At 53.5% G+C, this 25,732-nt stretch overlaps 9 protein-coding genes across 9 annotated transcripts; 6 read left to right on the top strand and 3 right to left on the bottom strand.

The window, feature by feature from the left end:
- Nucleotides 1-2,813: 2,813 nt before the first annotated feature.
- GLOTRDRAFT_77574 (uncharacterized protein) lies at nt 2,814-5,134 on the top strand (the record flags this gene model as incomplete). The annotated part of the gene is made up of 6 exons (XM_007868865.1): nt 2,814-2,891; nt 2,954-3,002; nt 3,057-3,953; nt 4,106-4,523; nt 4,572-4,778; nt 4,843-5,134. Exons 2-6 carry the CDS (start codon nt 2,993-2,995, stop codon nt 5,132-5,134), a joined length of 1,824 nt encoding a protein of 607 aa, XP_007867056.1. The 5' UTR covers nt 2,814-2,891; nt 2,954-2,992.
- Nucleotides 5,135-5,682: 548 nt separating this feature from the next.
- On the top strand, nt 5,683-7,247 carry GLOTRDRAFT_139301 (terpenoid cyclases/Protein prenyltransferase; the record flags this gene model as incomplete). Its single annotated transcript, XM_007868864.1, has 8 exons — nt 5,683-5,795; nt 5,853-5,968; nt 6,023-6,084; nt 6,133-6,411; nt 6,460-6,505; nt 6,557-6,768; nt 6,830-6,935; nt 6,992-7,247. 8 exons carry the CDS (start codon nt 5,683-5,685, stop codon nt 7,153-7,155), a joined length of 1,098 nt encoding a protein of 365 aa, XP_007867055.1. The 3' UTR covers nt 7,156-7,247.
- A 147-nt stretch (nt 7,248-7,394) lies between these two features.
- GLOTRDRAFT_94214 (alpha/beta-hydrolase) lies at nt 7,395-9,514 on the bottom strand (the record flags this gene model as incomplete). Its single annotated transcript, XM_007868863.1, has 5 exons — nt 7,395-8,516; nt 8,559-8,769; nt 8,826-8,952; nt 9,006-9,236; nt 9,325-9,514. 5 exons carry the CDS (start codon nt 9,512-9,514, stop codon nt 7,395-7,397), a joined length of 1,881 nt encoding a protein of 626 aa, XP_007867054.1.
- A 561-nt stretch (nt 9,515-10,075) lies between these two features.
- On the top strand, nt 10,076-12,561 carry GLOTRDRAFT_121798 (uncharacterized protein; the record flags this gene model as incomplete). Its single annotated transcript, XM_007868862.1, has 8 exons — nt 10,076-10,273; nt 10,332-10,440; nt 10,624-10,650; nt 10,860-10,984; nt 11,182-11,302; nt 11,363-12,087; nt 12,143-12,378; nt 12,435-12,561. 8 exons carry the CDS (start codon nt 10,076-10,078, stop codon nt 12,559-12,561), a joined length of 1,668 nt encoding a protein of 555 aa, XP_007867053.1.
- Nucleotides 12,562-12,748: 187 nt separating this feature from the next.
- Nucleotides 12,749-15,452, bottom strand: GLOTRDRAFT_139298 (uncharacterized protein; the record flags this gene model as incomplete). The annotated part of the gene is made up of 10 exons (XM_007868861.1): nt 12,749-13,025; nt 13,082-13,311; nt 13,381-14,135; nt 14,198-14,319; nt 14,377-14,465; nt 14,515-14,639; nt 14,693-14,790; nt 14,846-14,922; nt 14,991-15,185; nt 15,240-15,452. The coding sequence occupies 10 exons, from the start codon at nt 15,450-15,452 to the stop codon at nt 12,902-12,904; spliced, it is 2,028 nt and encodes a 675-aa protein (XP_007867052.1). The 3' UTR covers nt 12,749-12,901.
- A 521-nt stretch (nt 15,453-15,973) lies between these two features.
- GLOTRDRAFT_130161 (uncharacterized protein) lies at nt 15,974-16,459 on the top strand (the record flags this gene model as incomplete). Its single annotated transcript, XM_007868860.1, has 2 exons — nt 15,974-16,053; nt 16,123-16,459. 2 exons carry the CDS (start codon nt 15,974-15,976, stop codon nt 16,457-16,459), a joined length of 417 nt encoding a protein of 138 aa, XP_007867051.1.
- A 477-nt stretch (nt 16,460-16,936) lies between these two features.
- Nucleotides 16,937-18,208, bottom strand: GLOTRDRAFT_139297 (uncharacterized protein; the record flags this gene model as incomplete). Its single annotated transcript, XM_007868859.1, has 4 exons — nt 16,937-16,993; nt 17,053-17,400; nt 17,449-17,966; nt 18,019-18,208. The coding sequence occupies 4 exons, from the start codon at nt 18,206-18,208 to the stop codon at nt 16,937-16,939; spliced, it is 1,113 nt and encodes a 370-aa protein (XP_007867050.1).
- Nucleotides 18,209-18,758: 550 nt separating this feature from the next.
- Nucleotides 18,759-21,693, top strand: GLOTRDRAFT_111417 (uncharacterized protein). The gene is made up of 9 exons (XM_007868858.1): nt 18,759-19,430; nt 19,483-20,227; nt 20,285-20,319; nt 20,376-20,492; nt 20,549-20,734; nt 20,797-20,859; nt 20,913-21,043; nt 21,092-21,267; nt 21,327-21,693. The coding sequence occupies exons 1-9, from the start codon at nt 18,849-18,851 to the stop codon at nt 21,644-21,646; spliced, it is 2,355 nt and encodes a 784-aa protein (XP_007867049.1). The 5' UTR covers nt 18,759-18,848; the 3' UTR covers nt 21,647-21,693.
- A 190-nt stretch (nt 21,694-21,883) lies between these two features.
- On the top strand, nt 21,884-24,817 carry GLOTRDRAFT_77565 (uncharacterized protein). Its single transcript, XM_007868857.1, has 2 exons — nt 21,884-22,078; nt 22,129-24,817. Exons 1-2 carry the CDS (start codon nt 21,933-21,935, stop codon nt 24,533-24,535), a joined length of 2,553 nt encoding a protein of 850 aa, XP_007867048.1. The 5' UTR covers nt 21,884-21,932; the 3' UTR covers nt 24,536-24,817.
- The last annotated feature ends 915 nt before the right edge of the window (nt 24,818-25,732 follow it).

Here is a 25,732-nt window from a genome sequence, read left to right as displayed (position 1 = left end):
GAGAAGCCTCCGCTATTATGTCAACGGCGTTAACAAACCCGTTCCCGACGGTTGAGACTCCACGAAGGCCAATCGCCATAGTCGTTGATGTGATGTGATCCCGGAAGAGAAGCCGCACAGGGATGGGCACCTGGGCTCTCGGACGTTTCGAAAAACTTGGTTGAGCGACTGTCTCGTTGTCGGTCATGGAAACGCTCGATGAGATAACATCCGATTAACCGACATTGCCCAAAGCTGCAATGGGAAAGGCGTAGGTCCTGCAGAGACACGTTGCATCAAAACCAAGTCATGAGGTCTACTAGCAGTTCTCCTGTGGGTCCGTATTACCACTATTTTACGATAGATATCCTGGAGGCGACGATAGAAGCTTCATCCTCTTCTAAAAAACATAGGCATCTTCGTTTATCCTTTCTTGGGGTTGCTTCATTGGCTCGTATTTGCCATGGGAAAAGTCTTATCGCGGAGGTATTTCCATCGATATCAGCCGCGGAAAGTGAAGAGAAGCCTCACGTCCAACTGTATTGAGACAGTATGCCTGAGGGAATCGGTCAGCATACGAACTGTGTGCCATCTTTAAATGCATATCATCTGGTGAGCCCTGGTCCTCACTCTGACGTAGCAAACCTTAACCTGGAGTCTATTGAGGGATATGAAGAGTGGACACCGCTTCCGTGGTCACAGAGCAAACCAATGAAACTATCGAGAAGTAGATGACGTACCAGCACTGTAGGTCAGCATGTACATTAGGCTCGCGCGTTGCTGAACGTCCGAGACTCCGTCCTCAAGGCCTCTGAGGTGCTGGGGTGATCTGTATCCCGAGCCCGAAGGCAGATGGATTGCCCCAATACTTCTCGAAACCTGTCACGGACGCAATCGCCATCATGGATGAGCCTCGTGTCTAGTGAAGCTGTGCAAGAACCGTACCAGCGCGGCCAATCTTCTTGGGGCAGCCTTCTAGAGAAATCATCCAAAGGTATGTGCAATCGTAAAAACGACGCAAGCGCGCCGCAGCTGCATGCCTATCTCGGCGCGCTGGTACTGCTTTTGTTTAGTCCGCTAGCCGGCCGACGCTTCAGGGATTGAGCGGTCCACTTAGCCTGCACCATCCGATAGGGTCTGCTTTTCAGAAGCGGCGACAGGGTAAGCGCGAGTTTTGAGTCTACAGCCTTGTCATCAAGAGCAATTGCCGGTTCACCCGCAGGAGGGAGGGGAGGGCGGTTGGACTTCACGCACTTACTCAACGTAGTGAAGGATCGACAAGCAAAGCTGCTAGAAGACTTCTCGATTGGGTCCTTGGGATAACTACACAGGAGCTTTACCAGAGCGGAGTGTAGGCAGCTGTCCGAGGATATCCGAGGAGGAGTGCCCCATGAGCGCCGTTTCGCCGCTTGCCCGCTAGGCAAAGGGCAAGATTCGTTCGTCGATAACCAAACCATCGTGGTGAGCTGCTGCTCAGAGTACCGACGATATCAGGCACTTGAGCCCGACGCAGGGATGAACGTGCGCAAGCGCTTGGACCTTGCCCGGACAGTTCACTGGTCTAAGGAACGGTGGAGACTTTTTTTCCAGACTTCTCGAGTAAGTCCCATCCGAGACTGCCTAGGGTTTTCTGCAGAGCGAAACAGAAGCAGCTTTCCGCCGAGCCATTCCAAGGACAGGTGTCTTGTGAACGTAGTACAAGTCCGGCGGACGATTCGATTGATCCATGCCGCGCAGCCGCAGGGCCCTGCTGATCGAAATATCGACGCTATCAAGCTGTTCAGCGCAACGAAAGGAATAATGAGGGCAGCCGCTTGGAGATCTCGAGCTGTTCACCGTTATGAGTGATGCATCAGCAATGAACAGAGTTGTCTGCAGACTTCTCGAGCAGATGACTTGAGTTGTTGTCCCAGGGGCTCCAGCAATATATGCAGCGGCACTCATTACCAAACGTCGTATTGACGAAACCCATGGTTCTACCCACAGGCCTGCAGTCTCTTCGGAACAAAGCATAGCAACATACCAATGATGTTGGACATGAGCAGTGTCCATGTCCCCGTTCAAGAGGTGGACATAGTGTATTATCCGACCTTCAGTTCACCAGCGTGTCTCTGGATGAGACGGGTTGGCAGAAAGTATGCAGAGTCGTGATACTGTCCTACTTTGGAGGCGTAGACAGCGTCTCTTCAATTATGCGAGGAACGCAGTGCTGTACGATTGGACAGCGGTGTATCGACGTCCAATGCTTGACTTGGTTATTGCGCGAAATATGGCCACAAGCAACGACGCCCGACCTCCTCGCTTCACCCAGGCATTAATGAAATCCAATCGAAGAATCAACTCAACGACGACAGCTACCCTCGGAACGTCCAAAGGAGGATGCACCTTCGTCGCCACAGCCTGGGGGTACAGTTGGATCCCTTGTTCCCGAGCGCGTGTCGCTTGCTTGCAAGGGTTAAACACCGAAACCAATCTCCTAGAGGGTGGTCTCTCGACATGCGTAACGCGACTACAGTCGTAGACAAGAGTCGCAAACGCGGCAGGAAACAACGTCTTGACCGAGACTCAGAGAGGACCGAAAACGTCGCTTTCGGCAAGCATATCCATATGTAGCCAAATATTATGTAATCTCCGGCCCCAAATTGGCTGTGGCCGGCCGGTCCCCGTGTCCCTTAGGCGTCGTAGCCTGAGTGCAAGTCGACAATTACACTGACACAGCTGCGTCTACCAGTTCTCTGAGCTCTAAATCTTGTATGTTCCTGTGGCTTTACATCCGGATATGCGTTTGATGCACGCCTTTTTAGTTGTGAATTAAGCGTCCTACGTGGGTACAGGCGGTTTCGCGGAGAGGCCAAAGAAGCGTCAACTGTGCGCTGCAGCAAACGAGTAATACCTGGTTCGGCTTGTTTCTGGTGAGCTGGTACCACGGCTATACGCGCTTTGCGGAGGAAAGTCTAACAAAATTCCCTGGAAGTATCTTTTCGGAGCTTTACTCTTGAGTAGGCGGCACGCAATGAATCGAGGTAACCGCTGGACTTCGGCGCAGAGTAGACAAGCGTTATTCACCGTGCGTCCAGGTCAACCACAACCACCCCAGCGGCCACCGAGTCTAGCGCCCACTCCGGGCCTAGCTGGCCACTTCCGCGGCCCATATCCTCCCTCATTCGGCCTCCCACCAAGGAACGTCATGCAGGGCTACCCAAACCTACCAAACCACCGCACGCCACAGAGCATGGTCTCGCAGCCATCACCGAACTTCATCCAGCAGCGCGCGCAGAGCACATTCCCGTTCGGCAGCGCGCTGCAGCAGCAGCAGACACAGCAGCAGCCACAAACCCACCAGCACCAACAGACGAGCATGCCACACACCCAGCAGACGACAACACAACCGTCGAACAATACGAGCACGAGTTTACCCCCGCACCTGGCGCCTCAGACCGCACCTTCAACCCTAGGCACGGCACCCTCGGTGTCGTCAGCGAGCGAAGTCGGCCTGGATCCGAACGACTTCCCAGCACTCGGTTCGACTACCACTGGGTCGGCGGCCACATCGAATAGCACGGCAACCGGCGCGACAGGAGGTGCTAGCTACGCGAGTCAGGCAGGGACGGGGGTGGCCTTGGGTGGGGTGGGCGGACAGGGTTCATCGAGCACGTCAGGAGGGAACCAGAACCGCGACTTTACGCCGGACGACTTCCCCGCGCTAAGTGGGCAACCCCAGACATCACAAACGCAACAATCGGCACACCCGAGTCAACCGAATCAAGAAGGTCACCCACCAGGGCTTAACGGGTTCGGTCAGCAAAATAGCGATCAGCAGCGGCAGACATTGTTGGGTTCGCTAGGTGGCGTGGCTTCTACGCCATCGCAGGCAGGGCAGCAGCAACCAGGGCTATTAAATCTGGGTGCGTCTCGAAACTTACATTCCGGGTTCCAGTCGGAAGCAGAAAAGCAACGGGTACGCTATGTTTCCCGTATGGATGGAGTAGGCTGGATAATTGATTCGTTCTGCTTCTCGCACGCCACGCTTGCTCCTTGTTACTGCAGAACTACGCAATGAAGCTGAACCAGTCAAATCACCCAGCATGGAACTCCCCTAACCCGAACGGTGGCTCCCAAACACCAGCTGCAGCGGGCGCGGGCTCGTATCCGACACAGTCATTGCAGCAAAACGGCGGCGGTCACAATTCAGCGCCAAACCACCTACCACAGCAGCCCTCTCAGCAGCATCTAAACGCACCGCCGGGCGTGCCTCCCCCAACCTCCTATGTCCAGCAGCCAATCGCGGGCCACCACCCAGCGCCAGGCGCAGGCCAGCAGGCACAGCAGACGCCCTATCTAGGGAACGGGACACCAGCTGCTGATGCTGCACATGCGCAGGGAGGCGTGCCACAGACCCCTGCGCAACAAGTGCTAATGTCTCCGGCGGACCGGTGGGGGCTATTAGGGCTAATAGCCATGATAAAGAATGCGGATCTGGACCAGAGCATGCTAACGGTGGGTACAGATTTAGGGACGATGGGGATGGATATGACGAATACTGGGTATGTCTTGACATCTCGTGCGCTTTGTGTGATCTGATCGGTGGATAGAAATCTGTACTCGACGTTCATCACGCCCTGGGCGGATTCATCAGCGGCGCATACGGTAGAGCCCGACTTCCATTTACCAGCCTGCTATAGCGTACACCCTCCGCCACCGGGGCCTGCCAAGGCTCAGGCATTCAGTGACGAGACGTTATTTTTCATGTTCTACTCGTCTCCGCGGGATGCCATGCAGGAGGTTGCCGCGCAGGAATTGTGGGTCACCCTTTCCTGACCGACCGTTTTCATCGCACTCACGGCGGTCTTTTTGCATTGACAGGTATAACCGCAATTGGCGGTACCACAAGGAGCTGCGGCTATGGCTCACGAAGGAGGCGGGCCAGCAGAACTCTGTGAAGGTCAACGGCGGGGAGTCCGGGACGTACACCTACTGGGATCCGGAGAACTGGGAAAAGGGCCGCAAGGACATGATGGTCATGTACGCGGATCTGGAGGAGAAGGCGCACCCCGCGTTCGCGCCTGGCCTGACCCTCCAGATGCCAACGCAGTCCCAGCCGCAGCAGCTACCGCAAACGAGGGCTAACCTTCCGGCGATCGTCACGTCGATGTGAGGGGCGCTGCCGATGCTGTTTAATGGGGATAACCGCGGCGCTATCGTAATGTTGTGTGTCTGCACGCTCTGCTCTTTCTCTGTCAGGCGCGCTCACTCGTTTTCCACTCGAACAATTGTATCTGTATTACACCCGCCCTTTTTACATAACGTATTTGCCTATCCGCTTTCTGGTGCTACTATCACAACGCGACGATCTTTCTTGACCCACTGCTGTTTAGGCTCTGAGCCGCTGTGCCACACATAGTCGGCTCGGACGCATTCATAAAGGCCTGCATGCAATGTTCTGTCCGATCCGCTTACTCTGATGAGAATCTTATTGTGCAAACGTATCCTACGACCAGTCGTGTTTGCTGGGCGCTCGATGCGTAGAGCGTCTTCTTAGCTGTCGATCCGATGTGCGGGATCGTACAACGAGGATACTGCCACGACTTGCGAGGTATATCATCATGAATCTAAACGGTCCTCTTGCGAGACATATTTCTACCTGTTACCATCCCGCTCTCAGTCTTGTATCACGTAGCGACGTGATACTTGCAGACGAAGACGATGGCGGAATCCCCGGAGCCCTTGCCCAAATTATCTCGCAACGCACATGCATTGCATTGCATACGATGTCTGTCGGGATTGCCGTCCTCGCAGACGGAGATGGATTCGTCTCGGTAGGCCCCAGTTTTTCCAATGTGTGAAACGCACTCTGAATCGATGTGCAAATCAAGTTTGGCGTTGGTGTTCTATTGCCTTGGGTCCCTTGACCTGCTTGGAGTACTGGAGTCAAAGAGCACTGATGCGGATCGAGAAAGCTGGAAGGAATGGATATGGCAACAGCATGCCAGTCCGTTGTGCTATTCCAAAGTGCTAACTAATGCTGACCGTTCTATAATCGCAGGCGGGAAGTACGGTGCAGGCTTTCGACCAAGCCCCTTCATGACAGGGGCAGGTTCCCAGAGCGTACGTTCACTCCCTACGGAATAGCCAAGCTATTGATAGGGTACTTAGGCAGAATACTCCGAATATGACACGCCACACCTGATAATGACTTACACTGCGCTGCTTTCGCTCTCTATCCTGAGGGACGACTTCGCCCGCCTCCACCGGCAGGGTCTGCTGACGTTCCTCCGGAGCTGCCAGCGCGAAGACGGCAGCTTCTGCAGTTACCCTAATAGCACGGAATCCGACTTGAGATCGGTGTACTGCGCATTCGCCATCAGCAGCATGTTGGACGACTGGTCGGGCATAGACGTCCCCCGCGCATTGTCGTTCATCAGCAAATGCCGGGTAGGTTACTATCATCCCCTCCGGAACACGTTTCTGACTCTTCTTCAGACATACGAGGGCGGGTACGGTCAGGAGCCGTATGCCGAAGCACAAGGTGGGTACGTCTGAGTTATGGTCCGGAAGATCGTCCTGACGCCCGATCCAGGAGGGACAACCTACTGCGCTCTCGCAGCCATACACCTAGCCCTCAGCGCTCCCCATTCAACTTCTCTATCCCTTAGCGGACTCACACAGGCCCAACGGCGGCAGACAATCCGATGGCTCGTCCACAACCAAGAGTCATTGGGCGGATTCCGTGGGCGCACGGAAAAGGATCCGGACGCGTGTTATTGTTTCTGGTGTGGCGCCTCTCTCCAGGTAACCCCGATCTGCTGCTACAAGTGTTGAACCTCACTGAGTTGGCCGTACCCCTTTGCAGATATTAGACGTGAAAGGCCTGGTGGATACTGGTCCTCTGGCTTCGTTCTTGGCGAAGTGCCAGTTCAAATTCGGGGGGATTGCCAAAGCCCCTGGCGAACATTCTGGTATGCGCACCGTTATGGCTGCCAGGCGTGATCCTCAACATCTTGATGAACTGTAGATCCATTTCATACGTACCTCTCCCTCGCTGCCTTGGGAATATACCTCCCAGAGGACCCGGAAGAGTCCTGGAAGTTCGAGGCATTGGATCCCTCATTGAATGCAAGACTAGAGACGGCCCAATGGGCCCGGGAGAAGATACCCTCAAGGTCTCTCGGACACTGAACACGAGCCTGTGGATGATTTTGTCGATCTTGTCTGAATTGTTGCACTGGGTATAGCGATTGAATCTTTCCAACTGTCGCAATTCTTCCAACTGATGTCCTCTCAGTGTACACAAAAGCCGGAACAAGATATCGAAACAGATATGAGTCCTATATTGATCTACTACATAAGCCTAGATGCGTGTATTATATGTGAACAGGGATTACAAGATATTATTTATGTACACAGTGGATCTGCTGCTACAGCCCTTCATCATACAACTTCCTCGAAAGAGCGACATAAAATCGTTCTAGGTCCTCCTTCGTCTCGAGCTCGTTTTTGACCGACGGTTTCTTGCTTTTCTTGCTCTGCTCCCGCGCACTCTTCTCGTCGGGCGACGCAGACGCGCCGCGAGACGATGAGGCAAGTGGACTGACACCAGCCCTGGCAGGTGTAGGTACCTGCTCGACAAGCCAGTCGAACACCGCGGACAATTTATCCGTCGAGGACTTGAGGAAATCATCGTCATGGTCATCCGCCTCTCGCGCTCGTCTCTCCTTCTCCTTCTGACTGGCTTCCACCGCCTTCGACAGCGTCTCCTCTCTTTCCTTTTTCTCGATTTTCTTCACCTTACCATTCTCTTTCTTCTTCTCGGTCTCCTTTTTCTTCTCCTCCTTCCGCCATGCTGTCACGAACCGGGTCCAATCCGACAAACTCCATCCCTCGCCAAAGCTGTTCCCAATCCCAAACGACACGTTCGGTATATCGATATCGAGCTCCAATCCCCGCGCGCCGCGGATATGCCAATGATCGCAGCCTTCCATGATCCCTAGGAACTCACCCCACCGCGCACTCTGAACAGTCACGAGCCCGTCATTTCCCCACTCGTCCTCGCGTTCCCATATTGGCGGGCGCCCCTCCATCCGCACGTAGTCCTCCCTCGTCCATCCGCGCTGCCTCAGCATCTCCTCTCCCTCCTTCCGCAGCTGCTGGCGCTCCCTTTGCTCTACACCGTCCAGCACCATTTTAGGTAGCCAAAACGGGTGCCAAATGGCCACGTTCTGGATCCGCGCCGCGACGCTAAAGTATTTGACCCGCGGATCATCTGGGGTGGTAGGATTGAATATCTCGTTGAGATAGGTGGAGGTCAGGTTCGCGTAAGCCGGCGAGTCGAGGATGGACATGAGAAAGGTGGTGAAGGAGGAAGGGAATAAAGAAATGGAGAGGGGAGATGGGGAGCGTGGGGGTGGCGTGTGCTTTTCTGCAGCAGAGGAGGCATCAAGCGGATCCAGTTCCGACTGGGCAGTCGATTCCTCAGCCTTTAATCGTTGTTGCTCCTGGCGCTTGAGTTTACCGATACCAATGCGCTCCTGGGTGACGGACTATTTAGGCATGCCGGTGAGGAAACATTACACCGAACTAACCGCACACCAATCCATGAACGGACTTCCGCGATGGGGTGTCGCTACAGTCGTAAGTGACACGGGCGTGTAATCCCTAGGCTTGATGTGCGAAATCAAATGCCGACAGTCAAGCCCCCCCATGGAATGCGCCATGAAATTGATCCCTTTGCCTCGTGCTCGGTCCTTGAGGGCTCTGTCAAGGTTCTCTGCGCGTGAAGCTATGGAGCCTGTTCTAGAAACTCAGTCAGCAATCAGCCGAATTATTTATATTCAACGGAAACGACGCACGCAGGGACGGAGGTAACGATCACCTCGGCTCCGACCTTTTTCTTGAGAATCTGTAGAACGTTCGACCAGTAGTGCATTTGCAAGCTGGGGAACGAGGATGGGCCTCGGACATCGAATCCATAGAGTCCTGTGGAGCGCCACATGAAAACGCGTCTTCGGACGTCATAAGAGATCACTCACCATGGCACAGTGCTATGGGATGGCGGGGCGTCCGTATGGGATCGTACAGGACTGGATTCTGTAACAGCTGATGGATTGTATCAAGCCGCTTTGTATCCTCACTCGGACGTCCTGGTTCTGGTGTTGGGTCCGGTGACCTGTCTCTCGATTCATTGTTCTCATGATGATTCGTTACATTGCCGTCAGTAGACGGAGAAACGTCCTTGGACGATGACAATGTCGCAGGACCATCTGCTCATAAGCGATATGAGTGACGCTGAGAGGTGCCATACGTCTTCGATGTGTATAAAACCTTCCTCCAACGTGAACGCGCTCTTACCTGGTATGCCCCCTGCGGTATTGAACGCTTTCTCCTTGTTTACTTGGATATTCAGAACGCCGGTGTCCACTTTCCCTTTGCCACTCTGCAGCAAGACATACTGGTTGGAGATTGAGAGAGCTGAAAGAACATGCACGACACGTCGAATGAAGAGATATACAGGTGCAGACAGGCATAGAACGGAGTTCATGGCACATTCAAGTGCATGTCCAAGTCCGAGGAAGACCGATGATGATCGAAGTGGGTAAGGATCCAAGACCCCCGATACCTCGGGTGATAGTATCACAAGACCTCAACTTGTGCGACCATGAGTTTTGTGAATTTCGTCCAAACAAGCCGGATAGTAGAGAGAGCACTAAGTGAGGATAGTATGATGTATCGTTTACCAAAGAAACGCGGGCTCAACAAGCGTGCAGGCGAGCAAACGGCATCGATTCAGAAGTGGAAGGAGACAAAGAGCATATGACCTCCCATCGGAGGGAAAGGCTTATTATATTCGGTCGGGCGTGAAGGAGAAGTCTTTGGTTGACAAAAGTCGAGCGTGAAAACGAGAAGAACATATCCGTGATCCTACCATAATAGGTAGTATGCCTTCCGAATTTAGCCTCTGAGGACTGCAGAATGTCGTCATCCACCGGAATATATGTAATCACGTGACCGCGACGCGCATATACTCGAGAGCGCATATATTCACGGGTTATGCCAGGTTTAGGGTATACACTTGCGCGTTCTGCTCTCGACCACCATCACCATGGTAGAAACTCGCAAATCTTTGCGGCGCACGGCGAAGGACAAGGACACTGTCGGCGAAGAGAATACTGGTACCGTCAAGGGCAAAAGGCAGAACGCGGCCGGTGACCACGGAGACAAGCAAACCGACAAAAATAGCAAGAGGAAGAAAGGAAAACTCAGGCTGCTCCTGGAGATGCCCCTGGATGTTCTGTACGAGGTACGCGTATCAGGCAAGCCATATAGGGCTTGCAGGCGTCATCTCGCAATGTTTGCAGATACTCGGGAAGTTGCATCCTCTCGACTTACTTCGCTTGTCATGGACGGCGAAGGAGCTCCGACGTACCGTGATGCACCGCTCTGCGCGTGCGGCATGGATCCCAGAACGTTGAAGGTCTGCCTGATCGTCCGGAGGACTTGACTGAGCCCCAGTGGGCGTACCTCGCGTTCTATCCCCACTGCCACGTCGTTATTGAACTAGGGTGTCTTGGGCTGGTCCTGATATTGTATTATACTCCAGTACTGCGGGGCCGTAAACTGCCAGACTGTTGTCTGGACATGTCGTATCAGATCATGCAATAAATGCCTCAAGGAACAGTACGTGATGTTGTGCTTCACTCGTGGTATTCTCGTCTAACGTATGTGCGCCTAGGTTTGTCGAGTCGGATACCTACATATTCTATCGGTTACCTGCAGGTCTCCGGCAGGACCTCTCTTCATTCATGCGCAGCCATTATATCGATTCAAAAGGCGGGTGGATCTATCCATCCATCCATAAATTGCCCCCTTACATTTTTTTTCGGTAGATAGACTGCTGTTTCTTAGGAGCGACGCGGGGGAGATTATGCGGTTGCTGCAGTCAGAACGGACCCCAGACGAACTCGGCGACATTCTTGATGAAAGGTCAGAGAAAATTCAATCATTGATGGAGGTATGTATTATGGATTTGTTTCGGTCTAAGATTGATGTATCTCGAAGCACGCGGACCAATGCGAGGCATGGCTGCAATCCGAGAAGAGAAAACGGAGTATGGAGTTAGAGAGGCTACGCGATGCTCGCCGTGAAGCGTAAGTCGTACATGCTATCTCAATCACCAACAGGTGGACGATTTAGCCTTAATTTCACAAGATTCTCCACAAACTCTTTGGCATGGGTCTGGCGCCGGAGGTTCAAGCTATCAGCGAGTACGATGTCTCTTCCTTAACGGAGCACCCGCTCGTTTCGCAGCCCAAAGAACTCACTGAGCGTAGTAAGTGCCCTGGAGGCTATACTGCCAGACCTGCAGCGACGCTCACGATCTCTGCTTTAGTTTGGAACAACATCAAGGACGAGGTCATAGAATTTGTACAAGAGAAGTCACTCGAAGTGGCGGAGGCAATACGCAAGAACACTATGCTCGCTCACGACGCCATAGTATCCGCCCTATACCAGGAATGGCTGGAGTTGCAGTCCCCAGTGGACCCATTCCCCTCTGTTGCGGACGTCTGCTTGATGAAGGAGTTCAGCGAGATTCTTTCCCGGCGATTAAATGTTGAAGTCAGCGAGGAGGACTTTGTCCCGGCTATAGAGTCCCTACCTCGGCTAGTGGAGGAGTGGAGAACCGAAATCAAGCTCAAGCTCTGCAAACTGATGCCTCACGAGGAAGACGAGGAAGAACAGGTCTGGAAGGACCCCCGTCACTTGGAATTGGCTACAACCATATTCCGATGCAAGATGTGCACTGAGCTCATACACTACCCTCGGGCGCTCTTCCACGCGTGCACAACGAAGCTGAGTTATCTCGGCCAGGACCTTCTCAGTGGGGGACAAAGTGACATGAGATTCAGATGGGTGGCGCTGCGCTGCGCGCCGTGGAATTGCGACAGCCACAGACTGCAGTTCGACGAGGGTGCTTCGGAGGTCGCGAGACGGTTGGTCGTTGCATGCAGCCTCGACCCGGGGGTGACAACGAAGAACGAGATGGACGACCGCAGTGATAGGTTTGCGTGCGAGGGGTCCGAGCGTGAGCAAACAATTGTGACGTGGAATGTAGCAGTACGTCCTACCCTTACCCTGAGTGATCTCACTCAAGCTCACTACGGGTCTCAAGGTGCGGCTCGGTGTGCATCAGTATGAAAGCAGGGGGAAACTCAGAGGATTCGTTCGCCTGTCTCCTCGAGACTCGATAGATCTGCAACTTGCCTTATGCCGCCGTTGGCCTTTCCCTTGGTTGTCCGACAGACCCGGACGGCTCCCGCAAGACTGGCATTGCATCGTTTGTCGCAAGTTGATGTGCCCCCCCTTTTTACGTAACGACGCTGAGGTGGTTCTGGCACACATGCACCGGTGAGTAGCTCCCTTACCTCGCGTGGTTCTGACCGTCTCACACCGTTGTTCTTCAGTCACGGAGTCAGTGTGGATGCGGATGTGAAAGACTACGCTTATCATGATCCTGATTCGAATGCGTGTTCGTGGCCACCGAGTGTCGAGATGAAGATGAAGGATCCACCTGTTGCCGCTGCCGTTTGAAATGCACGATTTCCGAGACGAAAACGCATTATGGCCGAGTGTGTGACGGGGCCTGGCGGCGATATGCTCCGTAGCGGCTCATACCGGGCTCGTGTCGCATATGAGAGATGTATACCTCTCTGAAATCAGAGGCCCTGTCTGGTTTGCGGCCCAGGGAGCATATACCACGCATGAAGGGGACTGAGATGCCACTGGCACCCTTCAGTAACATATGAGGCGTATGACAAAAGCATACTCTCCTTTTGCAATATGGCAGTATCATTATTACACTTCTGAAACAGTGGACTAATACACATATGCAACGTGCACCAGCGAGGGTCTTGCCCGATCTCGTCTATGTTCATAATGTTGGCACTGGCGTCTCTTTCACCTTCATTTTAATTGGGACAGGACACCAATATGCAGGCGCATCCGGGTGGTTGTAGAGGTACTGCCTCATATCGGCATCTGCACCGACTCCATGGCTGGGGAGCATGTTTACTCAATGAGAATGGACGGACTTTCCGAGATGCGCACTCACCCTTGCATATGGGCGACAAGCCCCGCCTGTCGAGTCTCGAGAATGTTCTCTCGACAAAAGGTGCAGTGCCAGTACATGGGGTGTATCCCAGGTCTGTTGTCCATCCATTCGAAAGGTACGAAACCTCGTGGTCGTTCTAGCTCTCTAGCATGCCTGGCATCTTGAGGAGTAAGATGAACGAAGCCCTTGAAGTCCTCCAGTTCGGCGTGGTCTCTTAATCTATGTTCAACCTGAACGTCCCGGAAGAAAATATGTTAGATCGAGTAAAACAGATAAAACGCGGAGTAGAGACGGCGTACCGCGGTATTCCAGGACATGACGGTATGCGGGCGACTCCCTCCCGTCACACAAGTCATGCACGCAAATCTATCGTTCCTCTCGTTCATCTCCTCCCTTGTCGTTGTGTCCGGGTCAAGTCCACAGGACTCAACCAACTGTTTCACCAGGTCAGAAGCCTTATCGGCGAAGAGCAGGCCGTTGCCGTCATAGTTCCACGGCTCATGTTCCAGAGTCCCCCATCGAAGCATAAGGTCGCTCTGCTTTTCACCAGCCTCCTTCGCGCAATAGCCTCTCTTGGGATTCGCATATCGAGGGCGCGTCAAGCACTTGTGGGAGAGGGCCCGTGGATAGTTTATGAAATCCCGGCATGACGTGCATCGAAATATGGTAGTAGCCAATTCCAAACGACGAGGGACATTCAGGGCTTCTTCGTCCTGCCCTTCTTCGCGGGACATCAGCTCGCAAAGCTTCAGTCCCGTTTTCTCTCTCCATTCTTCGACCAGGCGAGGCAGAGCGCCCATAGCAGGAGCGAAGTCTGCGGCTGTGACGTCAATATCGGCGGGCTGCAGAATGATGTCGTTGAACTCCTTCATGAGAAGGACGTCCGCAATGGAAGGATACGCCTCCACTGGCGACTGCGTCCTCAGCCATTCCTCGTAAAGGTCGGCCGCCATGGCGTCCCGCATCAACATTGCCTCAATGCGATCGTGCTCTAGTCGCTGGAGCTTCTTCTCTTCCATCCATTTTATCAGCGGTCCCTGGATGTTGTTCCAAACTAGAGCGAAGAGAGCGAATATTACGGATATCAGAGATTGAGACAGGTCTCAGACTACTTACTTCGTTCGGTGAGCTCTTTAGGCTGGGAGACCAGTGGGTGGTCCATGAACGAATCTATATCGTAGTTCATGAGAGCAGTCAGCTCCTCTCCGTAGCCTGCTTCGTATAATTTCGCGACAACCCTGATGAAGGGAAATCATTCATCTAATCTGTCCATGGCAGCGCGGGGGATGACTCACGCTTGACGACGGGCGCTGCGTACTTCATCCAACTCAAGAGCTCGCTTCTCCTTTTCTTCTTCGAACCATTCATCGCATTCTTCTGCGTGCTTTTGGACGGCTTTAAGTCCTGCAGGACCTACGATGCACCATACATACCTCGTACAGAGGTATCACTATCTCTTCCCTCTCTTTCAGAATCGCTTTTAGTGCGCCCCAGGAGGGTCTGGGATGTACCCTTCGCACGAAGGCCTCCGCTTCGCTCTTCAGGTACACGTGCTTCTCTGTATGCGCCGGTCAGACCATAGATAAAGGAAGGATATTGCGGTATATGCACCTTTGCTGAAAATGTAATGGCTCGGTATCCATGTGTGGAGGTGGTCTCTCCATACCTGGATTAGCGGTTTGAAAATCGGGTGCTTGGAGTCGACAAAGCTACGTAGACATGAGTAATGTTCCCCAATGGATAGTCTATCTAAGTTCGACGTACTATTCCTTCATGCATTTATTGCAACACCGCACACGGCAGGACCAGACTACGGTTTGGCAGTTCATAGCGCCGCAGTACTGTAGTTATGAGTTTTAAGTGAGTACCCGCCTCTCACATGATTGGACATGTTAATTATAATACCGACATGACAGGAAGGATAGAATGCAAGGCGCGCCCATTGCGGCTCCGTAACGTCTTCCGGACATTCGGGCATACCTTCCACGCTCTTGAGGGATCGTATCCATACTGTCCTCGCAGAGCGGTTCATTAGGACACGCCGGAACTCCCTCGATGTCCATGACAGACGGAGGAGGTCGAGGGGATGCAAGCTCCCAAATATCTGCCCTCGTTGGATCAGCAAGGCCATTAACCTACTACATTCAAAGCCACTCACCTCATACAACACATCCAACGGCATTTCAAGAAGTACTCTCAGCTTTCCAGTGCTCTTGCGCTTGCCTTTACCAGCTTTCTGACCGTCATCGGCTGCTTTCTTGCGCGCACGCTTATGAGGCGGCCCTGTAGCCGTAGATACGTTCTCCTTATCCGCAGCCGCAGCCTGGCTGTTCTTGGTCCGCAGGCGTGACGACTTACGCGGTTCTGCCATGATTGGGGATGGTGGTGGTTGAGAGGAGAGGCGTATCGACAGTGCGGAGTCTGAACGCCTCGCTTAATTGGCGGACGCTATAGGCGCGTCACGGCCACGTGACCGCGTATCGTCAGGGTGGCGTACGCCAGGGGGCGGGACGACCACTGTACGTACTATATACGTTGGTTGCTCTGTTGCGCGAGTCTAGATGCCAGTTCTCAGTCCTCGCGAGGATGGTACAAAAGGTAAGAGAGACTCTGAGAGAGTAAGTGCAGAGGGCTTACCGTCTCGCGGTCGGTGGACGCGACGAGCACTCACATCCATTCATCATCTACCCCGCAAAGGTCTCTTCCTTGAGTCTCTGGTTCTGGGCTCGAGAGAGATTAGGTTGAATGTGTGAGCGGGCTGTCCTCAGTGAAACGGACACTGGCGTCTGCGCGTATGGCGCCAGGAACGACGTGCTCAGTGCAATTCCTCGGCGTCTTCAGGCTTGGACGAGCTCGGGCATCCATCCCAAGCGCGCGCAAAGCAGGCGTAGGATGCGCCCGAGGGACAAGAATGCGCCTCGACCGCGCTCGCCGTTGAGCGATACTGCTGAAGAAGCCTCCCTCCCGTCTTCGTAGGTGTTTTTCAAGGAATGGACGTGAATTTATTACTGATCCATGTGAATCTATCACTGATTCCACAGGAGATCTTCACCCTCGGCGGCCCCCCCTATGAAGACAAGATACCACGCGAACGTGGTGTTACCGGATCATGAGTGTACGGCTACCTGGAGAACGAATTGTCACTACTGCGTTCAGAGGAAACTCATCTGCGACCTGCACTGGGAAATTGTGCGGGTCTCGACCAAGCCTCTCCCGGCGGATGACGAATGCATCCAGAAGACTATGAATCGCTTGTGGGAGCTGAGTGTTCGGCTCGAGCGTATCCTGGATATGTTGGACCTTCCAGCATATAGCATTGGATTGGAAAAGATCTCGGCATCGTTGCCCCTCCCCCCAACTGACGAGGAGGGTCTCTGATCTTTAGTCGTATACATCGGATACATTCTGTCTCCCAAGGCTGCACATCTACTGCTCATCGCGGTTTTTCGTGTGTATGGTACCTCGATGTGGAGCATTTATTACTGGCTGCTCTAACTGGCATATTCTTTCTCTGTTTCTGCTTCTGAACCTTCTCGCATCTGGGGGCCGGACCGCGCGAACGGAAGACGTGACCAGATGCCAGGGTGTGTGGCAATATGCATGCTTAGCGCTTAGCACTTACCCGTCAAGTTTTGAGTTATGCTGCCAGTGGACGGCATATCTGTGCGGAGCGATCGCAACACGAGGAACTCCATCGAACTGCGACCTCGAACTGAAACGTCCTTCTCAATTTGCTACGAATGGAACTACGCTGATTATGCATACAAGAATCGTGTCTGACAGAACTGCATCCTACGCCGTACCCTGCGGTACATCGGTTACCTAGTATGCTTGTACAAGGTAGGTACATGTATATCATGGGAACAGTGCGGCATGATATACATTCCGAGTGTTGCAAACAGAAGTGATAGCCTTGGAAGAGGTGACATGAGTGAGTGCCAGCATTTGATATCACACGTGAAGGACATTACCTCCACCAGTTCATGGATACGATTCGCATCCCAAGCAGGCACGTCGAAAGCTGGTGCGTTGATAGGCACCATATGAGCGGCCTGAATTCTGAGTGTTTGCAAGAGCGCCTGCTTAGCGATACAAGCAGTTTCTCCCAACCATAACGTAGGCGACGAGGAAGTGAGCAGGCGATACACAACTTGCAGCTTTTCCACCGCGAGCGGCTCAGCCAGAAGGACGTCGACGCACGCTTTCACCTCGCTGTGCGTAAACATACCTTCCGTATTGAGGTCGCCTACGAAGGATCCTAGGCACATTGCTGCGGAGACGTGCTGGGGCAACAACAGGCCTGCATTGTGTGAGTGATGCTAGAGCAAATTAGCTTGATGCCTGGACCATTGGCCGTGGACCCTTACGTTGCCGCACAAGTAATTGAAGAACTCGCAAGCGCTATCCTGCAGGTGGCGCAGAAGCGCTCGAGCCATCCATTCATTCGAAGCTGCGCGAAGTCGGACATACACCGCTCGGGTGAACTTGGCCACTGCGCCGGGTGCGTCCGTTAGTGGCTCTGCGGCGCAACAGCAAAGTTCCCTAGCAAGTATTACTATGCATTCGATATTCCAGGGCTGACTGTCAACCAAAGTAGCCGCAGCAATTCTCTGCGCCTCGGGAGAGGAGGAGCTTACGCCGAACAGAAATGCAGGATACCACGGTATACCTGAGGATGCGGATATTTCGTGATCAAAGCTAGAACTGTCCGAGATATTAGGGTGTCTCAGATTCGCAGGGACAAAGGGGGCAGCATCAGGCTTGAGTTGTGATGGGCCATACAAAGTTGGAGCTGACTTCGGCAGGCCGTGTTTTTCCATCCATTTAGCCCTAGCCTCAAGGGCCTTTGAATGCGCATGAGCAACCCAACCTTCTTTCTTAGATCCTAGCGCGAGTTCATTAGTCATTTAAACGAAGCGTTCAAATCGCAGGCATACCATCTTCCTTCGTTTCGTGCGTGTTTTCTACGAGGGTGACTTCACTAGTTGACGAGGCGATACGGAGTGACTTGAGGTTGGGCAATGTTTCCCATATATTCACTCCGACATCTGCCTCGCCCAGCGGGGCTTGACATACTTCCAGTCGGTAAGGAAATACTGCGTGCGGGAAGAGGGTCTCGCTAGACATCTTGAAGAGAGTTCTTTGTGACAGACGGTGAACCGCGGGGGCTCAAGGCTTATATGCACGAGCTTCTGGGGCCCATGCGGATATTATGGGCCATAGCTCGCTCACGGCAGTGGCATCTACAAAGTCAGTATTACCATCATGCTTGGACAATAGGGCAATGAATCCTCTAGGCGCGCTTCTTGTCTTGCGAAGTTGTTGGCGAAGAATAGCGCTTAGAACCCGGGCCCTATCGGTGCGCGGGCCACCTCTGTCACGACAAAGATCAACAAAGAGCTGCTTTACGCAAGTGATATCAACGGAAAGACGCCATAGGATTCAACGTTGATCCAACGCTTGAGATACAGTACAGTAACATGCGGAATGAGATTATTAGCAACGCATTAGTTTTGTTTTCCTTGGAGTTACCACTACATGAATAATATTCCCATCTCTTACTCCAGATATGGCGTATGTTTTTCGGCTGATTCCCCGAACGTCATACTTGGCGCATAGCCACGCTGCGCTGTAAATTATAATACAGGCATGCCCCCTTCCTGTCAAAGGCCTGTCAAGCCCGACGGTGGCAATCACGACGCCAAAACCCTAGCGACAGGGAGGCTATCAATTAGCCGAGTCTTACAGTTTTGTGCTCCTCACCATCATGGCCGGCGTGGCAAGGAACGAGCCTCCCAAGCAAGAGGAGATTCCTTTGCCAGATATCGTGCGTCCAAAGGAGCACGACTTTGCACCTAGGTCTGACGACAATTCGCCATCGCCGGAGACTCACTCTGCGTCCAAAAATCGGGCAGAGGTGCGTCTCAACGACGAGGACGATCATGGCTTGACGGCGGACTCCGCAAGCGACACGACTGCTACGAACTCTTCGGATGAATTTGACTGGGATGAGCAGGACGAGGAGGAAAAGGAGAAAGCGGCCGAGAAGACGAAGGCGAGGCGAGGGCGGGCAATCTGGCTGGCGTTCATGAAGTTGTCGAGATTCGTCAGGGTGCTGTTGATCGGTGCATTGGGTGCTGGCGTTCTCATCGCTCCTCTGCTCGTGGTTGAGCTACGGTTCAAGAGCAGCGTTGCCCGCCCGCACGCCCACATGTGGTCGCTCTGGCTGTCTATCGTCTGGGCTGCTAGTTGTGCTACGTACTTGATCGTCGACTATGTTCCCAAGCTGTTCATGGGGCTTATCGTGCTCTTCGGCGGATCCGTGGAACGGCTCCGGACCCAGATAGAGGTGCGCGGATTGGTACCATGACTGTCTTCTTGACATGCTCAACCTGGCCCAGCTCACTTTGGCTGTAGCGGCGTGGCTCAAGCTAGCACTCGACATAACTTGGGCTTGGATTGCCCTGTCTGTTCTTCGTGCCACTTACCATCCGCCTGGCGGCTATTGGGTCATCATCAATCGCGTGATGCAAGCCCTTTTCGCTGCTGGGCTTATTCTCCTGGCAGAGAAGATATTCTTACGTTTTGTTGCCATCAACTTTCATCAAAAGGCTCTAGCCGACCGCCTGAGTGAGAATCGCCTCGGCCTCAAAGCTCTCGACCGGCTCTCCAACGCACAACCCGCCGTGTACAGACGATCAAATTACCGCCAGAAGGGCCACAAGAGTCCCGGCTCTGTCCCGACCTCCCAGCCGCCGACACGCCGCAACTCACTCGATTTGCTGGGCCTACACACCAAGTTTGGAAAACATCCGAGTCCTGGGGATGCTGCACCCAGCTCAGCAAGTGGGTCGCCCATTCATGAGAAAGGGCACAGCTCGCACGACGGGCATGCGGACAAGGCAAAGGGCCACCACAGCCATGTCGAGAAGAAGGTCAAGTCGGCGGACGCGAAGATGCGACGGAAGAAGGCCATTGCATCTGTGGTCGTGGACCAAGTCAGCGGCGCCATAGGCCAGGTGGCGCTCAAGAACTCTAAGCTGAACAGGGACGTTGGCGGGTTATATTCCGCGCGGAAGTTGGCGAGGAAATTATTCAGCGCGCTCAGTTATGCTGATCCGCCGAGAGATTATCTCCTTGTTGAAGGTAGGCTTAGACGTGCTGCAGTGTGTGAAGTGTCTTCTAACGTGTCTCGCTGCACAGATTTCTACCCGTATTTCCCGAACACCGCTGAAGCAGTAAGTATGAAGACGCTGACAGCAAAGGCAAGTAGCTAACTTGCTCTTCGATATAGCATGCAGCGTTTGCTGTCTTCGACAAAGATGGTAATGGCGATATCACTAAGAAAGAGATGCGTGAAGCGGTACAAAGAATTTACCGTGAACGCAAAGCGTTGGTCGCTAGCTTGAAGGTATTGTTTCGATGGCGGTGGCCTCCCCCGCTGGGTAACTCATAACATGTTGCTAGGACGTCGGCTCCATTGTGGCCAAGCTCGATGCCGTTTTAATATGCATCGCACTGCTAGTCATTTTCTTTATTTGCTTGCTTATCTTCAACCGGAAGGACACGCTCTCGTCTTTGGTCCCTCTGGCAACCATCATCCTGGGTTTCTCGTTCATTTTCGGCCATTCGGCCCAGTTACTGTTTGAGTCGGTGAGAGTTATTCGTCATGGGTCATTCCCTCCAATTCATTCGCTGATACGATTTTTACCAAGTTGATCTTCATATTTTCCACGCATGTCTTCGATGTCGGAGACCTTGTTATGATTGATGATCAAGTAAGTGTAAGAAAGGTTCCGTCCAGAGCTGGGTCGATAACCCGTATCTGTAGCCTCTATTTGTCCGCGAGTTTGGTCTCTTCTCGACGACGTTCCGTCGGGTCGACGGGCAGGAGATCATTGCTCCGAATGCTCTCCTAGCTAGCGCCAAGCTTGTGCATAACATGCGCAGGAGTAACTCAATGTGAGTTGGAGGCTGATGCTGTGCATGCTCTCGCTGACTCCGCTTCAGGTGGGAGACGACGAACCTGATGATCTCGTACAATACGCCTCTCGAGTTGATTGAGCAGCTCCGACAGCGCATCAATAACTATGTCTCGCAACATAACAGGGAGTGGTCGGGTTGTGGCGTTCACATCGACAAGATGGAATTCCAGAACGCCATTCACTTGATCATTGCGATGGAACGTACGTATCGTTCTGCATAGTATGATTATCTGAATGCTGACGTCGCGTTTATCCCGTAGATCGCCCCAACTGGCAAGATTGGGGAGGGCGATGGGCACGCCGCACCGAGTTCATGCGATACCTAAAGACAGCGCTGGAGGAGCTCGACCTGAGATATACTATGCCCGTCCAGCCGGTATTGCTGCCCCGTGGCCCGCCCTTTGGGGCGAATGGTACGCCGAATCTGAACTTGCCCCCTCGATCCCCTCCTGGTCGTATGGGTAGCCGGGACACCCTGGGCAACGCGGGGTCGTTCCAGGGAAGCGATTTTATGCTCCGGGCACCGAGCCGGAGTATCAATAGTGATACGAATGTGTTCCGGAGGGTTGAAGGTTTGTAGGGTAAGGAGGCTAGTGTGATATCCCGCTACATCAGACTTCTAAATGCTATTCCAATTTACTGTATCCTTTCGGTTGGTATGCTTACCAGCAGCCTAAAAGGCGGACGAGTCCATTATACTAATGTAAGTGCGGACTGCATTCGAAAATGGGAGCGCCCGATTTTTTCCGAATTTCCTGTAAAAGGTTCCGACGTGCCCCGGATTATGTCAGCGCTTTGCAACAGAGCGGAGCCGGCTAACGTTTCTGACGACGACGACGATAACTGCAAAAACCATAGACACGCCAATGACACAGGCGTACTTTTCAGCTACTGGGCGAACGGTGTCGTCCCCGTTGCCGATGATGGAGACGCCCTCAACAGACTCTGCGTCGCAGGAGAAGCATCTTAACGCGGAAGATGTACAGGAAGCGTATATTACCCAGAAGGACAGGTGAGTAGTATAGCAGAGGCGTAGGTGACGGTAACTGAAGCTTTCGACAGTCTAGTTGAAGCTCTCGACTCTACAAAGTCGATACTGGGAGACCTTCGCGCTTTCAACAAGGAATCGTGGGTCGTACGGTACCCACAGTTCCACGAGGAGAAACAGAATGGAGAGGTGAAAAAGCGTCGGGGTGGGATGCGGCGGTCGTTGTCATTCGCTGACGAGCCCGCACTGGAGACAGAGGTCGTCTTGGGAAAGAGAGGGGAGTTGAAGCGGGCTGCTACCATCGCAGAGGAAGTGCAGGATGCGACTGAGGAACCTTCGGCCGACCCTACGACGGACTCCGAGTTCCATGTCCTTCGTCTCGACCTCAAGCTGGGCCCGCACGGCTCATCGAGCTCACCGGCGTCCCTGGTCTCGCAGCTCGAAAAGTCATCGATCGCCAACTTGCTTGACGAGCGTATCTTATCCTCCCTCGCTCACATCGACAAGCTCCAGCTTCGTGTCCAGGACACATCGTCGAAAGTCCTCGTGACGGGTGACCTGAACGCGGGCAAGTCGACGTTCGTGAACGCTCTGCTGCGCAGGGAGGTCATGCCTGTTGACCAACAGCCGTGCACGACGGCCTTCTGCGAGGTGCATGACGCGTCGGAGAACGGCGGAAAGGAGGAGGTGCATGTTTTGAAAGAGGGTGCGCACTATGATCCGAAGGATGAGAGCACGTTCACTCGTGTCAGCTTGGATGGGCTTGAGGGGATCGTGTCGGAGAACGAGAACTCGCAGCAGGTCCTCAAGATGTATCTCGCTGACTCGCGGCAACCCGACAACTCATTACTGAACAACGGCGTTGTCGACATTTCTCTCATAGACGCGCCGGGCTTGAACCGAGACAGTTTGAAGACGACTGCGCTCTTCTCCCGCCAAGAGGAGATTGACGTCGTCGTCTTCGTCGTATCGGCAGAGAACCACTTCACGCTGTCGGCGAAGGAGTTCTTGTGGAATGCGAGCAACGAAAAGGCGTACGTCTTCATTGTCGTCAACAAGTTTGAGGGCATCAAGAACAAGGACAAGTGCCGACGGCTCGTGCTTGAGCAGATCAAGCAGCTTTCCCCGAGGACTTACGAAGACGCTGAGGACTTAGTGCATTTTGTGGACTCTGCTGCTGCTTTGGATGGTACTTCGGAGCAGCCTTCCTTCGAGAACCTCGAGTCGTCTCTGCGATCCTTTGTTCTCGTCAAGCGAGCAAAGTCCAAGTTGGCGCCGGTTTCGAACTACTTGTTGAACCTCCTCAAGGATGTCTCTTTGCTAGTCGGCTCCAACGCTATCGTCGCCGAGTCAGAGTTGGAGCGTGCCAAGGCTGACCTCGACCGCACCCGCCCTGTGTGGGAGAAGATGAAGAACAGCCGTGAGGTTTTGGAAGATACCTTGGAGCACGTTGAAGAAGAAGGCGCCTCCAAGGCGAACACGACGACCAGGCAGATGCTTTCGACTGCACTGGATCGTGTCGGAGAGGGTTTGCCGGGGGTTGAGAGGCCTATGGTCGAAATGCCCTCGTACCCCGGTCTGCTTGGTATTTGGGACTACGCCAAGGATGTAAGAAGGGCGCTCCTCGCTAGCTTGGACCTTGCCGTCAAGTTGGCCGAGGATGAGGCTCGGGTTATCACTAGTGCGGGCGTGAAGAAGGTCTCTGACCTTGGCGACGAGCATTTACCAGAGGGTGTTGAGAGGTCTCGCAGGGTGTTCATCCCCGAGGCGATGTTCTCCGCTCGTCGGTCGACGAAGAAGGGTCGGAGGTCCAGCGGTGTTGTCGTTGCTGGCGGCACTCAAGGTCTTGGCCTCGGTCTTGCTCAGCGCCCTGAGCTTCTCGAGACCTCGTTCCTCGACCTCTTCGACGTCTACCACCAGTTCTCGGTGCACTTCGGTGAAGGCAAGGAGGGCAAGGAAGAGGAAGAGATGAGCCCCACTGCTCTGAGCGTTGTATCTGTCGGCGTCGGTGCTTTGACCGTCGTCGGCGGCAAGACCCTCGGGGTACGCAGTCTCATTGAGGGTATCGCCCGCGTCTCAGACGTGCTATCGAACGAGACAGCGCGCAAGTGGGCCGCACCCGTCATTGGTGCCGTTGCCATTGGTGCTACAGCCTACTTCATCCTTGAGTTGCCGAGCACCATCCCGCGCACCGTCGGTCGGCGGATCCGGTCCTCGCTAGTCAAGCAGGAAGGCTCCCAGGATGACATGTTCGTTGATGCCCACGCCACCAGGATTAGCCGCGAGACGAGGAAGGTCCTTAGACTGGCCTCGTGGGACCTCAGGGAGAGGTTCAGAACTGCGATGGATGAGCGCGGCAAGGAGGTGAAGGGCGCTGAGGAGATGGAGAAGCAGGCCAGGAAGGCCCTCGAGTATTTCCTGGAGCTCAACCAGCGAACTGGTGAAGTAAAGGAGAAGGTGCAATCCACGGTAGTTCTCTAAGCCTTAGCGCTCATAACGATCAATGTACGATTTCTAATTGCCTCGTTTCTCGTTTATTCCCTGTATGACTTCACTTAATCTTTCAGGTACATTCACTGTCGTCTATCATTGACGCCATTAGTTCGATTTCGATTCTGCACCAGTACGCGTTCTCTAGACATACTGCCTGCCTCACGCTCCTTAGTATCCCTTTGGAATCATGTCACGTATATATATGAACTACACGGAATGTACTTTTGTGCAGTAAAACTTATATCATCAGTCGCTGGTCCATGTAGACCGATTATCAGCCATTCTCGCCATGCTTCTTGTTATGACATTGCTTCCCTTCGGGAAGGTATATCAGCTTCGGGCGGACGCAGTTCAAGTTGACACTGCAGATGGGGATCCGGGACTTGTGCCTGTTCAACGTTCAGGACCAGAATGGTGTGTATTGGTTATGTATTCCTTCGACTTCCCCCGCTCACCATCGAAGCTTACCAGCCTGATCCACCGGCGGGTCGCAGCGAGAGTGGCACAGTGATATCTTGGTCTGAAATAGCTGTTATCTCAGGACGGCTGTAGTCTGCAGAAAAGAATCCTCGGGAACCGCAGCCACCCGATTCGCTGCAGTTCGACTGACTCGGATAACCTTACTGTAAGTAGCCATGCTTTAGGTATGCATGCTACCCGAAAATGAACCCAAGCCAAGATGTCAAGTCACGGTATGTTCTAGGCGGTAGCAGTTCGGATTCTTACTGACTACATGGGCATCATGATCGCAGACCGCGTGGAGTCCCTGACAAGTGAAGCTTCATGGATGAGGATCGCACGAAATCCACCGCCGTGATCGGCTGTGGATGCTTGTCTCGCTTCCGTTCCAGGAAGTAAAAAAAAGACATTTCGAACAGTACGTCTGTCAGGCATATTCTTGTCTGAGAGTGTTCACTGATGTCCGACTCGCACACTTCCCCGGATAGGCTCGCTGAAGAAATCGCGTTTGTGGTAACCTTGGACATTGTTGCGATTCTCACTCTCAGCGGTGCAGTGTTCCATGATGTCGAAGTACGTAAGGTGCTGATTTGCTGTGTATGCTCCAGTGGTCAGTTACATCCAAATACCGAGTTCGAATGGGTACCGCTGCGCGTTGACAAGACGCCTCTATCGCCTTCCCATTTCCAGAACATCTCCGTTTATGACCAGCTGTATTCACATAGG

Source organism: Gloeophyllum trabeum (assembly GCF_000344685.1).
Source record: "Gloeophyllum trabeum ATCC 11539 unplaced genomic scaffold GLOTRscaffold_00008, whole genome shotgun sequence".
Classification (NCBI taxonomy): domain Eukaryota; kingdom Fungi; phylum Basidiomycota; class Agaricomycetes; order Gloeophyllales; family Gloeophyllaceae; genus Gloeophyllum; species Gloeophyllum trabeum.
This window is presented reverse-complemented; position numbering and strand designations above follow the sequence as displayed.

Bases quoted from the DNA above. Each gene is read 5' to 3' on its own strand.
- GLOTRDRAFT_111417 (XM_007868858.1), top strand. From the start codon at position 18,849: ATGGCCGGCGTGGCAAGGAACGAGCCTCCCAAGCAAGAGGAGATTCCT. The intron at 20,493-20,548 runs GTATTGTTTCGA...ACATGTTGCTAG, and splicing joins CGTTGGTCGCTAGCTTGAAG to GACGTCGGCTCCATTGTGGC. The intron at 20,860-20,912 runs GTAAGTGTAAGA...CCGTATCTGTAG, and splicing joins TTGTTATGATTGATGATCAA to CCTCTATTTGTCCGCGAGTT.
- GLOTRDRAFT_77565 (XM_007868857.1), top strand. From the start codon at position 21,933: ATGACACAGGCGTACTTTTCAGCTACTGGGCGAACGGTGTCGTCCCCG. The intron at 22,079-22,128 runs GTGAGTAGTATA...AGCTTTCGACAG, and splicing joins TATATTACCCAGAAGGACAG to TCTAGTTGAAGCTCTCGACT.